The sequence below is a fragment of the Leuciscus leuciscus genome, assembly GCF_965113295.1.
Source record: "Leuciscus leuciscus genome assembly, chromosome: 22".
Classification (NCBI taxonomy): domain Eukaryota; kingdom Metazoa; phylum Chordata; class Actinopteri; order Cypriniformes; family Leuciscidae; genus Leuciscus; species Leuciscus leuciscus.
The window spans coordinates 3,902,727-3,915,813 of record NC_138746.1 but is presented as its reverse complement, the minus strand read 5'-3'; the positions used below and the strand labels follow the sequence as shown (position 1 = coordinate 3,915,813).

The following is a 13,087-nucleotide window of genomic DNA, read 5'->3' as shown; positions in this document are numbered from 1 at the left end:
AGATGAGAGATCTGGTAGTGTGTAATGTTCTGTTGGGGTTTAAAGTGTTTCTGTATGGTGTGTTTCATGTGTCACCATTGTGTTGAAGAGTAGAGCCTGTGCTTCAGTCCAGAATGAGCAGAGAAACGCAGATGTTATGCTGCAATTTGCTTTATTTAACTGACAGTAACTGTGTAGTTGCTGATGCAGTGACGTATAGTCACAACAAATCATGCATATAATTAACTGCGTGTTTTTCAGTAAAAAAATCAGAAAATAAATGTGAAATAACTGTGTTTTAACTGTGTGTTTCTGTTAAAAAAGGTTAATGAAGATTTCTGTAAAAGTATTTTGCACTTATTTAAATTAGGATATTTTACATTAATTTTACGGTTTTTGTATGGCAGCCGTTGCTGACAGTCATTTGACTGTTATTTTATGGGATTTTTTTTACAATGAAGGTGTTTGATCGTAATAATTCAGGAAATAGCTGTAAAATAACAGTGTTTTTCTGTAAAACATTGAAGGAAAATTTCTGTAAAAGTTTTTTGCACTTCATTTAAATTACGATATTTGACTTTATTTTTACGGTTTTTGTTTGGCAGCCGCAGCTGACAGTCATTGACCGTTTTTTTACGATTTTATTTTTACAGTGTGTGTGTGTGTGTGTGTGTGTGTGTGTGTGTGTGTGTGTGTGTGTGTGTGTGTGTGTGTGTGTGTGTGTCCTGGCAATACTACCATCTTCTGGTTTAATGTGGTACTGTTTTTTTACATGATTTGGAATTTATTGTAGTATTTCTGCATCATCTAATAAATTATTAATAATAATTATCTTATTTTATTATATTATTTTATAAATAGTAGATCGTCTTGATTTTAAAACATTATATCAATATATTGCTTATACAAAACGCGTTAATGTAAAAATAATATAAATTAAATGTAATGTCATGTTTACCTAAAATAAACAACGCTGGCAATGCTGCCTAAATAAAAAGCCTTAAAAATATATTTTATTAAAACTATATAGACGTGTTTCTTATATATAATAGTATTTAAAATGATTTAAATAAATAAATAAAACATTTTTAAATAGTAATGTGCTCAAGATTCCAATAAACACAGATGTTTCGTGCTGACGAACTATCGTGATGAATTTTATTTTAAAATGGGTGTACATTTATTTTTTACATAATGTTACTAAATGTTTTTGAATACATAAATGTCAGAACGTCTTGAATCTTTATTTCCAGTATGTTTGTAATGTTACGGACTTTTATTTTGAAAAAAGAAAAATCACCCGGAAAAAGAAGCTTCGTACAGTACATGTGAATGTTGTGGTTCATAGATGTCAACTGAAGGCTGCTATAAAGTTGTGTTTGTAAAACTATTTGAATGGTAAATGCTTTTATCCTCCTTTAAATACGGCACTTGAGTGGAGATGGCAGTCGTTTGCTTTAGTAAGAGTCTTCAGCTGCTGAATGTGACACTGTTCAGGAGTGCAGGCTTCATTAGAAGAGCAGTATGCAGATGTCCAGCCATTCACAGGACTGTTAACAGCACAATACCACACACTCAAAGAGCCTTTCATACATCCCAGTCTGTGCTGGTCACTAAGATACTGTCTGTGGATGAGATCTTCAACAAGAAGTCTTTACATGCCTATCTGAGGAAGAAAGAAATGGAGTATAACACATGGTTGGACTCCATCAGTACTGAAAACCAACCACTGGATGATGATGATATAAAAATGAAAAGGACTAATCTCTCTGCACTAGGGCCTTTGGTACAAAAAATCAAGGAATTGGAGGAAAAACAGAAGGAGTTGGAGGAAACACAGGACTTGCTGAAAGGTAGTGAACTGTGAAACTTAAATTGAAAAGCTTTCTAGAGTGCCATTTCATTTGCATCTGCATCTCATTTCAGACAATGACCCAGAATTACATGAGCTTGCAGAGTCTGAGAAGGAAACCTGTCTGGCAGCCATTCAAGATCTCAAACAAAAGGTGAGGTGTGAAATCCTCTCATTAACATGTCAGTCTCCTTTATTAAATAAATTACCCTTATTGATTGTCATACAGTCTTTGCACAGTCACAGATCTTTTTTAAAGTTTACCAAGGAATGAGATGGAGGACATGTAAACACTTACACACCTTATGGGTCTCACATATCCAAGTTTTATGGTTTATAAAAATTAAAAATAAACTACAATATATATATATAGTAAAAAGATTAACCCTGCTTTATGATGTTATTATTACAATATTATTATAAATTATCAGTAAATGTACATGAACTTGAAATTAATATATATAACTTATTTAATATTTAATTGAAAATATTATATACTGTATGTATATGTATAGACAGTATATATATATATATATATATATATATATATATATATATATATATATATATGTGTGTGTAATATAAATAATCATACAAGTAAATGTACAAGTTAATAATTTATGCATTTTTAAACAATACAGTTAATGTATCCATTAATATATAAATATATACAATTTATTATATACATATATACATATATATATTGGTTTCAAATTAATTCATTTACTGGATACATTCACTGTATTATTTAAAAATAAATAAATGAATAACATCCAGTTATAATATAACCAGTGAATATACAATATAAATAACATTAATAGCATGACTCGATAATGATTATTTATTTATTTATTTGTTACTCTTATTTAATTATTATTTTAAAGGGCAGTACAAAAAGTAGTAAAAAAAATTTGTAAGTCAAACCAAGTAAAAATGCTGTGAAAACAACAAGTTTAAACATAATGTAAACAGACACTCAATACTTAATGTTCTGTGTTCCAGATTTTATCTCTGCTGATCCCAGAAGAGGACTCAGACATGAGTGACCTGGTCCTAGAGGTCACTATGGGGGTCGGAGGTCAAGAAGCTATGCTCTTCACCGCAGAGATCTTCGATATGTATCATTCTTTCGCTGCTTTCCATGGCTGGGACTTTGGAATCCTGGAGGTCATGTCTAGTGAACTAGGTTAACACATTCGTCTACTTCTATCCTGTCATAGGCAAAGACTCTATAAACTCTTAATAATTTGTGTCAGTGATTGTGTGTTTGTTATCATGTGCCCTGAACGCTCATGTCCAGTGGTGTTTTTGGCTTGTTTAGGGGGCATCAGACATGCAGCAGCCAGTATCAGTGGTCCACTCAGCTATAAAAAGTTAAAGTTTGAAGCTGGTGTCCATCGTGTCCAAAGGGTCCCGAAAACAGAAAGTAAAGGTCGCATACACACCAGCACGATGACCGTGGCCATACTTCCTCAACCCACTGAGGTACACACAAAACGTCAGCTCTAATGGCAATTCAGATGTGTAAATCAGTTGTACGAAGCTTCTTTTTCCGGGTGATTTTTCTTTTTTCAAAATAAAAGTCTGTAACGTTACAAAATAAATTAACATCTGATTACACATCAGATGTGTTACTTCGTCCACATCCACGAAGTAAGTGCATGTGTAAATTAGGTGTTATTATTTAAAAAATAGAATCTGTATTTCATGAGAAAGCCTTGTTCTTTGAGCAGTACTCAGCTATAAGTGGTTATTCATCTTATTGCATTGTTGACTTTCTCTTTTCCCTCACAGATCTCATTTACCATCAACCCCAAAGATCTGAGGATAGAGACGAAGAGAGCCAGTGGAGCAGGAGGACAGCACGTCAACACCACCGACAGCGCTGTGAGGATCGTCCATCTACCCACAGGTCAGCAAGATGGAGATTAGGGTGTGGAATTTAGTAGGGACGCTAGGGATATGTCCCGACCAATATCCAGCCACTACTGAATTGTCCCTAGCAATAAGTTTGATCAAACAATTAAAAAAACATTTTTATGTAACCACTGTTGTTGTAATATTGGCCACATTTGAGAAGTCAAAGTAAATACGCTTGAAAACTGTTTTATTTTAGGGACTTATATATTTAGTAAGTATGTGCACAGTTCAGGTGAATGGTAAAGTTTACCCTCTTTAACTTAATGTTGTTAAACTGAACGAACAAAGCTCAAATTTCCACAAAGTTAAGAACAACACTAAAATAAGAGCGTGCAGTTAATGAGATGCATGTAGAAGTTGTGTGTTTCTACAGCAACAGTGCACTCTCAGTCGTGTTTTCTTTCAAAATCATTGGTTAAGTTCATTTCGTGATATTAAAATAAAGTGATGCACAGTGTCATCAAGAAACAAAAAAACTGTGTAATTCGCAGAGAGTGCTCTATATACATTGTGCAATATTTACTGATTATGAGAGATGTTGACGATTTCATTATCGACAGAGTCAAGTAAAAGTCTCCTTGCCATCATTACCTTTATCTTATAATATTACATGCATAATTTAAGTCAATACAGACTAAAAACCTTAATCTCAATCCCTAAATAATGTTTTTTGCTGTTATGAATGTATGCTTGTTTAAATATTCTATCATAAAGTACGAAAAGCTAAATTGTAATGTTGTTGGTTTACATAGTCAAAATTATGTTATGAGTTATGAGTGGGTTGACTACCATATCTATAAATCAAGGCTTTAGATGACATGAAATTGCAGTCAAAAGTGCTTTTATGTCCCCACCAATGTCAAAATCAAACCTACACCATAAATATGTTGTTATTATATATTTACTGTTGTGTGTATATTAACAGTAATATTGTGAAATATTTGTGAAAAAAATATATATTTTAATGTATTTTAAAATGTAATTTATTCCTGTGATCAAAGCTGAATTTTCAGCATCATTACTCCAGTCTTCAGTGTCAGATGATAATAATAAATGTCATAAAAAACATAATAAATATCATACGGTTTCCACAAAAATACTAAGCATCGTGTGACACTGAAGACTGGAGTAATGATGCTGAAAATTCAGCTTTGCATCACAGGAATAAATAGCATTTTAACAGTTCGTTTAGACTGTAATACTTTCACAACTTATTCATAATTTGTCCTAATTTCAGGCACAGTGTCTGAGTGTCAGCAGGAGCGCTCCCAGATCAAGAACAAAGAGACGGCGATGACACTCCTGCGAGCCAAACTCTACAGCGCCCGGCTGGAGGAAGAGACCAGCAAGAGATACCAGGCTCGCAAACTCCAGGTACATGAAAGCATGACAGTCATTCATCAGTGCATGTTATTCAAAAGAAGAAGAAAAAAAATCTTCATAATCTTGCTGTTTTAGCCACATCAATTTGGTATTCTGGCATGCAACTCACACATTTCATGATCCAATAAATTCCCGGCCTACATTTAGTTTCTCTAAATATCCTGTTTTACCTGGAAGTACATTGCATTAACAGTTGCAAACATCAATTCATATTGAATTTAACTTTATTAATGCACAGAATAAGGCTACTGTAGAACTGTCAATGTTGATGTATAAGTGACTATCTAATATCAGATATGATTGGTTTAGTTGATTTATGTAAACTACATTTGTTCTTCTCTTATTACAGATTGGCACCAAAGGCAGATCAGAGAAAATCAGGACGTATAACTTCTCACAGGACCGGATCACTGATCACAGGATTGGAAAAACCATTCATGACGTGCGTGGATTTTTACAAGGAGAGGAAATGCTAGAGGAGATGATTGTGTTTTTGCAACAGTTTTCTGAACAGGAATCCCTCATGGACGTTCTCGAGGACAGTGATCAGAATCAGTAGTTATTTGTGGCAATAAAGATAATGTGTAAAAGTTTGGCTTCATGGGTGTCAGATTGAATTGTGAGCAGAGTCGTCTGGTCTAAGGAAAAGAGCGCAGTATATCTCACCATCACTCTGAGGAGCTTCACACACACTCTGTGCTTTCTCTTGAAGTTCACACAGCGCTGTGAAATGCTTTGGTGAGGTGACTAATTACAGCCAGTTTGACTTTTACAGTTGTTTAAGATTTCTAAAAATCATTTTGTAGAGATTTAACTCACAAAGAGCCATTTCTAGCACATAAAATAATATGTGGAGCTGAGTATACTGTAACATACATTTCCACAGGATTTTAAATCACAGCTTTTATTTAAAGTTGTTGTAATATAGTTTAAAATTCAATTTATTCCTGTGATCAAAGCTGAATTTTCAGCTTCATTACTCCAGTCTTCAGTGTCACATGATCTTTCAGAAATCATTCTAAGATAATTTATACTATCACATTTCTTTTTTCTTTTTTGGAATCATAATACACTGCCATTTAAAAGATTGGGGTAAGTAAGATTTAAAAAGAAAAAGAAGTTAGTACTTTTATTTAGCCAAGGCACATTAAAATGATTTAAAAAAGACTAAAGAAATTTATGAAATTAATAAATATTACAAAAAAGGTCTATTTTTAATAAATGCTGTTCTTTTGAACTTTCTATCCATCAAAGAATCCTTTAAAAAAAAAATCAGTTTCCACAAAAATACTAAGCAGCACAACTGTGTTTAACATGAATAATAATCATAAATGTTTCTTGAGCAGCAAATCAGCATATTAGAATGATTTCTGAAGGATCATTAATGTGACATTTAAGGCTGGAGCAATGATACTGAAAATTCAGCCTTGATCACAGAAACCAGTTCATTTAAATTATAATCATATTTCACAATATTACTGTTTTTCCTGTATTTTTGCAGCCTTGGTGAGATTAAGAGACTACTTTTAAAAAACATTAAAAAACCTTAATGTTTCGAAACGTTTGCCCGGTATAATCTCTGTTAAACCAATAAAATAAAATAAACATTTTTAAAGTCCACTTTATTGATTTACTTTTTAAAAAAGCGCATTTTTCCTCAGGCGAGCCTTTGATTGGGTGGCGCTCTTTATGCATGTTGACGTTTAGGATCTATCTGCGTCATGACATCACTTCAGTCTTCCGCCAATGGCTTTCATTGGCTGCGGGTCATTTAAAGGTATTCCACTGCGCTCTGATTGGCTAAAAGGTTTTTTCGCCAAATTTCAAATGCATTTGCAAGTGGCGCTTTTTCCTGCAGCTCACTAGTCACTAACCATTGTGTTGCCGCTTAAATGCTTGTACTACCACTGCAATAGCGACCAGGACGTGTTTGTAACGACATATGAGGACTATACAAACGTGATTTTATCTTTTAGAGGTAAGCGACGACTACTTTAATGTTATATTTTTGTAGTTTCGTGAAAATATAAGCCTTTAAACAGGATTTTCAACAAATTGTTGCTAGTTGTCCGGCCATTTTTGCGGTCCCTCAATGTGATGGTCTCAGATTTAAGTTTAGAATTATATTTTTGTAAAATGCTATTTATCTATTTGTATTATAGGAGCCATTCAAAGAAACCTTATAAGCATTTTCGCGTAAGAACATCGATTGTTAGTTGTCCTAAAGCTAGTATGTGGCCTCGGTAGTGTGCATCATGAGGAGCCACGTCAGGGATGCATGCACTTAGGCGCGCAAAATTAAAAGTACAAATAAACGCATCCACTGTATAACATCTGAACACATTAAATATCAGGCAACCAGAATGATATAACGTTATTTTAACATGCATTATCAGTGTGTTTTAATATTAAGGCTGTAATGTTTAAGACGTGAGAGCACAGGCTAATGTGCTTCCATTTGAGCCCCAAAAAAGGAGGGACTTTGTGTTTCTATATGAGTTTATGTAACTCTTTATATAAAAGTATTGGACATATAACACATCAAGATAATCTGCAATTAGTTAATGCAGTTCCAATATAGGCCTACATTGTAAAACAATGACTTCCATATTAGGTATTTGTGTATCTAAGCTTCTTAAGTAAGTGTTAATGTGATACTAAGTCATGTTTTCTGGGAATATTTTTTTTTTAAATGAAGTTAGTTTTTGCCGAAGACAAGTCCAATCTGCCATTGGGGTAAAAAATGAGAACTTAATTCAAATGGAAAAATACGTTTTTTTAAAATTATTTAAATTTTTTGTACCCCATTGTCAGTTTTTCTTTCTTGTTTTTAGCGAAAAGTAGGATAAAAGGCTTCATACCTTAATATGTCGTTTAGCATCTCAAATAAATGTATCTTGATTTAACAGTGTTAGAGTGGTCAGAAGTGTTTAGAACTTTATATTGGACAATAAGAGGGGGAATTCCCCCTCAAACTAGTAGTTTGGCTAATGTGGATTTATAAAATGTTCACATGATTGGGTTAGTAAAGACATAACAATTTGTCCAACATACTTTAACGTGTCTTATTTCTCATTTCCTCTAGTTTGCGGTCTGAATCGGCCTCAGTATGAAGTGTCCAAGCAACAGTGACGATTGTACTGTTTTATGCCACATGGAGAAAGGTAAGTCAGACCTCGGTGAGATGAAGCGCCACTCCGTTTCTCCACGGAAAACATCCCCCCCGAGCTCACCGGTGAAGGCCATCATCTCCACCCCAATGGAGGCCAGAAGCAAAGGCCCGCACAATAAAGAAAACTACCAGAATAAGCGTCATTCTCTGGAGGTGGCGTCCGACGACGAGGTGATTATCAGCGGTGGTGGCCTAACTGAGGACAGTGGCTACCTTTCCCTCCAAAACAGCCGGTTGGATCACGGGGACGTGGTTGGTGTGGACTCATTGGAGAGGAGTAAAGTGGAAAATGTGTCCTCTCAATCCTTGGACGCTGAGTGTCATTCTGCGCTCTGTCTGCCCGTGCTGAATTTCCAGGAGGAGGCGTGCAGAGAACTGGCCAAAAGCTATAAAAAGAGCAGAAGTTTCGACTGGACCGTCGTCGATAAGGTTGCTGAGAATTTCGGGCTGCATAATGTGATCGGTGGGAAGATGGGACTGCAGTTTGTGGACATCCTTTGTGACCTGTTGAAGAAAGACATGAGGCACATTCTCACCAGGGTCTTGGGTCTGCTGGGAGATTGCGACTTAATAAGGTAAAGTCCTGTTTAGTTTCGTTACTTTTCCTGTGGCTTGATCCGACACTGATGTGGATCTGATTGACTGACTGTCTGTTTGGCCTGTTGCAGCTGTAAAAAAGTGAGCCGGACGTGGCGGAAAATCATTTCCCAGGATCATGTGGCCCTTCAGCGCTGCAAAAAAGCAGAAAGAACACAACGGGTAAGAGGCATTCAGATGACGACTGGACCGATTCACCCATGTGCTGTTTTATTTGCTTTTATATAACGCAAAGTTCACGTTGTAATGGTTTAGTTTAAGCTAAATTGAATAAACTTGAATTGGTTAATTCAGGCGCCAAACAGAATTAAGTTTGTCAAATAACTACCTCAAGATAGCTCAAAGGAAAAGCCATCAGTTACAAAAAAAAGCTTTTTTTCTTTCCACGATAATGCTTTGATTTGAATGTTAGGGTTTTCTTTTACTAGAGTCACAACAAGAGTTTAGTTTCAATCTTGTATACACACACACACACACACAAATCCCTGAATACTTAAACTAAATTTCAAGTTTTAGAAGTTTTGACAAACGGCAGTTTCACTTAACGTGTGAATATTTGTGGTTTGAACATGATTAGAGCCTTCATAATTGTTGTTTTGCTATCTTTCAGTTCTAATTGTTTGTTTGTTTGATTCCAGGACTCGGGCCACCCCATGGGATCATTATCACGAGACTTCACCTTGAGCAGGGTGGTGTTCTCCTGCATGCAGGCCGTCGCCTCGACGCCCGTTCACAAGGCTGTTAAGAAGTCGCAGTGCCAGACGGGTGGAGCGCAAAACTCCTCCAAATCAAGTCGCTTCCAACAGTTTCAAGAGGTAAAAAAAAAAAAATCCCCCTATAACACTAAATTATGGATCCTTTTCACACACTGTGATGTGTTTTCACAGTAAACATCGTAAATCTAGCTTGCTTTTTTCTTTTTTAAAGTCTGCTTTTATAATACTATGAAACTTTGTTTACTTTGGAATGAAACGTCAGAACATATCAATACTATTGCGTGATTGGCTGAGGGAGGGATGAATTTGACTTTCTCTCTTCTGACCGACATACTAACTCAAATTTTTCCTCTTATGGTACATTTTCACGGCAATGATGTACTAAAACAAACGTTTTTCACATGCAGACGACAACGTTGTCAAAATCCCGTTCACATTGATTCATGAAATGATTAAAAGCGTTGTATTCTGCTGACAGGCGAGAAGTTGGCGATGTGACTTTGTAAAGAAGCACCAATCGCTAATTTACTAACCGCTTGCGCCAGTGCAAACCCTCTTTTTGTGTTGAACTCAGGCTTTCCTAAAGACATGCACTGATAAATTGGCGCTGAAAAGGCGTGGACAGGGTTTTTGCGGCCGTTGGAGTTTCCCTTTCAGATGCAAAATGTATTGGAGAAGAGTATTTAAATGAATCACCCAAGGTGATTTACTAAGGTTTGCGCCATTATTTACCGCCCCCAAAAAGCACGCCTTAAGCCAAACGCTAACTGGTAGATTGTGTTGGTCATTTTGGAAATGATCCGGCTGCGTCTGTTCTTTAATTTGCGTGTCGTCAGTACATCACTAGTGCTTTTTTGGAATTGCGCTCTCTCTAATTTGCCCTGTTTAGTAAATCTGGCCCTAAGACTAGTAATACACCTGCACATGATGTCACAGTTTTCACTTCTTTTTTTATTTACAGACTAATGGTATTGGTTTCAAAAACTTGAACCTTGAAACCAGTTTTCAAATGTTTGTTTTCAGGCCCCCCTCAAAACGCTGTTCTGTAAATGAACGGCCAAAATACATATGTTTTGGTTTTTCCGTGTCGTGTAAACCTATTAAAAGTCATAGAACATGTTTTTTTTTCTTTTACTATTGGAATCCAAATTATTTGTAGTTTCAGTTCACCACTATAGAGGTTTACCCAAATATGACTTTAGCTTCTGAGAACCTAGGAAATGAGTAAAGGTTGATTTGTCTCTCTTCTGATGCACACATGAGTTTAGTTGTGTGTTTGGCAGCTGACGTGAATGTGGTTTTCTTCTTCCAGGCGGCCAGATCCCTCAAGCAGCACGAGTCTCTGCGATCGTGTGTTCTCTGTGGCTCTCCGGCACGCTTCGACTCCGAGATGCAGCAGGCCGTGTGCACGCGCATCAGCTGCGCTTTTGAGTTTTGCACACTGTGCCATTCGGCGTTCCACAACTCTGACCCGTGCCGAAAATCAGTCCGAGCCTTCACCCCTTCCCAGAAGACACTGGTCGCCGGCTCCGCTCGAAGCAAGAGAAACGTCCGTCGCCTCTGAGCACCACAAGGGAAAATGTTACAAGAACTTTTAAAAAACAAAATGCCTTTGGGTTCTTAACTGTTTTGAAAGACTTTTAAAAATGTTTTATCTTCCTAAAATGTGAAGTGAATTGTGCACAAAGAGGAATACCTACAATCGTCCCTTGCCAAAAATATTCAACAAGGAGGTTAAACAGCCTCTTCTGTTTTGTAAATGTTGTTTTATAAGATTTTATAAAAAATTATGAGTGTTTTATGATGAAATGAACCATTATTGTCACAGAAAATGTACATATTTAAATGGTTAAATAAAGCCTGTATATTTTTAAATGTTGGTGCTTTATTGACTGGCAATATAAATGAGCTCTTTTGTTTTTAGGAGTTGAATTGCTTGATGCTTGACTATTGAGATTCCTTATTGGCTATTAGAAGCAAGAGATTTGCTTATTGCATACTTTTGCAGTGTGCTTCATTTGTCACATGACTTTGTGCATGCTAACTTTATAGGAGTTTGTATAACTGTATCTGCGCTCGCTGTACTCTGATGTCTGTGCAGCACCGCTTCAAATCGAGCAAACCCTGGGTATTGGAAATAGTCATACTAGGGTTTCTGAGGGGCATTAAATGAATTTTGTGAAAATTAAGGCCTTAAATGGCATTAAAAAGCATTACATTTTAATCCTACAGGCATTAAAAATTTAGATAAATTAAAATATGAAGGCTATATTCAAATAAATTGATTCTTCAAAACTGTCTCACAATATGTACGTTCATGTGATAAACATGCGGAACCAGTTTGGTAATTGCAATTTTGCAATATAGTTGCATCAGTGTCAAACTGAATGGTTTCAATTCAGAATTTGGGACCTGTCTATTTTTTAAAAACATTTATGTATATATAATTTCCATGGTTAGTCATAGGTCATGTATGGCATACACTTTTTTTTATTATTATTTTAAATGCCATTAAAAAGGCATTAAAAAGCATTACATTTAATTTGAAGATACCTGCAGAAACCCTTCATTCTTGAGATGAGTTAACTTCAGGTTGAGTGCATTGCATTATGGGATCCAATTCCCAGTACACATTTTATGAAATGTCGGCTGCATCTGAAATCGCATACTTCCCTACTATGTAGTAGGTGACAAAAGTATGTACTAATTCACAGTACTCATAAAAGAGTAGGCAAACCATAGATGATATCTATGAGGCAAAACTGCTTCCACTGAGATTCTGAAGTGTGCAGATGATGGACACTTTACTATCCCATGAGGCCACGGGAGAGGATTTATGAATGGCAGTGAATTGATGCTTGTATACCATGATAATGACAACATGACACATGTAGTACGTCCAGATTACATTCATACTACACACACTCATGTCATAGAACATACTTTTTTTTTTTTGCAGTTGTGAAGTAATTACTCATTCAAAATAAGTACCTATGCAAGAGAGTATGCGATTTTGGACGCAGCCTAACACTTTAATTGATCAAAAATACAACAAAAACTATAATATTGTCAAATATTATTACAATTTAAAATAACTCTTTTCAATTTTAATACATTATCAAATGTATCGTATTACTGTGATCAAATCAGAATTTTCAGTATCATTACTCCAGTCTTCAGTGTCACATGATCCTTCAGAAATCATTCTGTTATGATGTTTTAATGCTCAAGAAACATTTCTAATCAATGTTGAAAACTTAATATTTTTGTGGAAACCTTGATAATTGTTTCCAAGAATCTTTGATGAATATAAAGTTTTAAAAGGACAGCATTTATTTGAAATAGAAATCTTTTGTAACATTCTAACTGTTAAAGTAACTCACTTTTGATCAATTTAATGCATCCTTTCTGAAAAAAAATAAAAATAATAATTTGAAATCTTTAAAACTGACCCCAAGCTTTAGATGA

The 13,087-nt window shown here is 35.4% G+C and overlaps 2 protein-coding genes across 2 annotated transcripts; both read left to right on the top strand.

Moving 5' to 3' along the window:
- The first annotated feature begins 1,287 nt into the window (after window positions 1-1,287).
- mtrf1l (mitochondrial translational release factor 1-like) lies at window positions 1,288-6,766 on the top strand. The gene is made up of 7 exons (XM_082153429.1): window positions 1,288-1,832; window positions 1,906-1,985; window positions 2,834-3,017; window positions 3,153-3,316; window positions 3,626-3,743; window positions 4,989-5,125; window positions 5,484-6,766. The coding sequence occupies exons 1-7, from the start codon at window positions 1,421-1,423 to the stop codon at window positions 5,691-5,693; spliced, it is 1,305 nt and encodes a 434-aa protein (XP_082009555.1). The 5' UTR covers window positions 1,288-1,420; the 3' UTR covers window positions 5,694-6,766.
- Window positions 6,767-6,948: 182 nt separating this feature from the next.
- fbxo5 (F-box protein 5) lies at window positions 6,949-11,494 on the top strand. Its single transcript, XM_082153596.1, has 5 exons — window positions 6,949-7,112; window positions 8,220-8,881; window positions 8,975-9,065; window positions 9,542-9,718; window positions 10,932-11,494. The coding sequence occupies exons 2-5, from the start codon at window positions 8,244-8,246 to the stop codon at window positions 11,181-11,183; spliced, it is 1,158 nt and encodes a 385-aa protein (XP_082009722.1). The 5' UTR covers window positions 6,949-7,112; window positions 8,220-8,243; the 3' UTR covers window positions 11,184-11,494.
- Window positions 11,495-13,087: the final 1,593 nt, after the last annotated feature.

Bases quoted from the DNA above. Each gene is read 5' to 3' on its own strand.
- mtrf1l (XM_082153429.1), top strand. From the start codon at position 1,421: ATGGCAGTCGTTTGCTTTAGTAAGAGTCTTCAGCTGCTGAATGTGACA. The intron at 1,986-2,833 runs GTGAGGTGTGAA...TCTGTGTTCCAG, and splicing joins TTCAAGATCTCAAACAAAAG to ATTTTATCTCTGCTGATCCC. The intron at 3,317-3,625 runs GTACACACAAAA...TTTCCCTCACAG, and splicing joins TACTTCCTCAACCCACTGAG to ATCTCATTTACCATCAACCC.
- fbxo5 (XM_082153596.1), top strand. From the start codon at position 8,244: ATGAAGTGTCCAAGCAACAGTGACGATTGTACTGTTTTATGCCACATG. The intron at 8,882-8,974 runs GTAAAGTCCTGT...GGCCTGTTGCAG, and splicing joins GGAGATTGCGACTTAATAAG to CTGTAAAAAAGTGAGCCGGA. The intron at 9,066-9,541 runs GTAAGAGGCATT...GTTTGATTCCAG, and splicing joins AAGCAGAAAGAACACAACGG to GACTCGGGCCACCCCATGGG.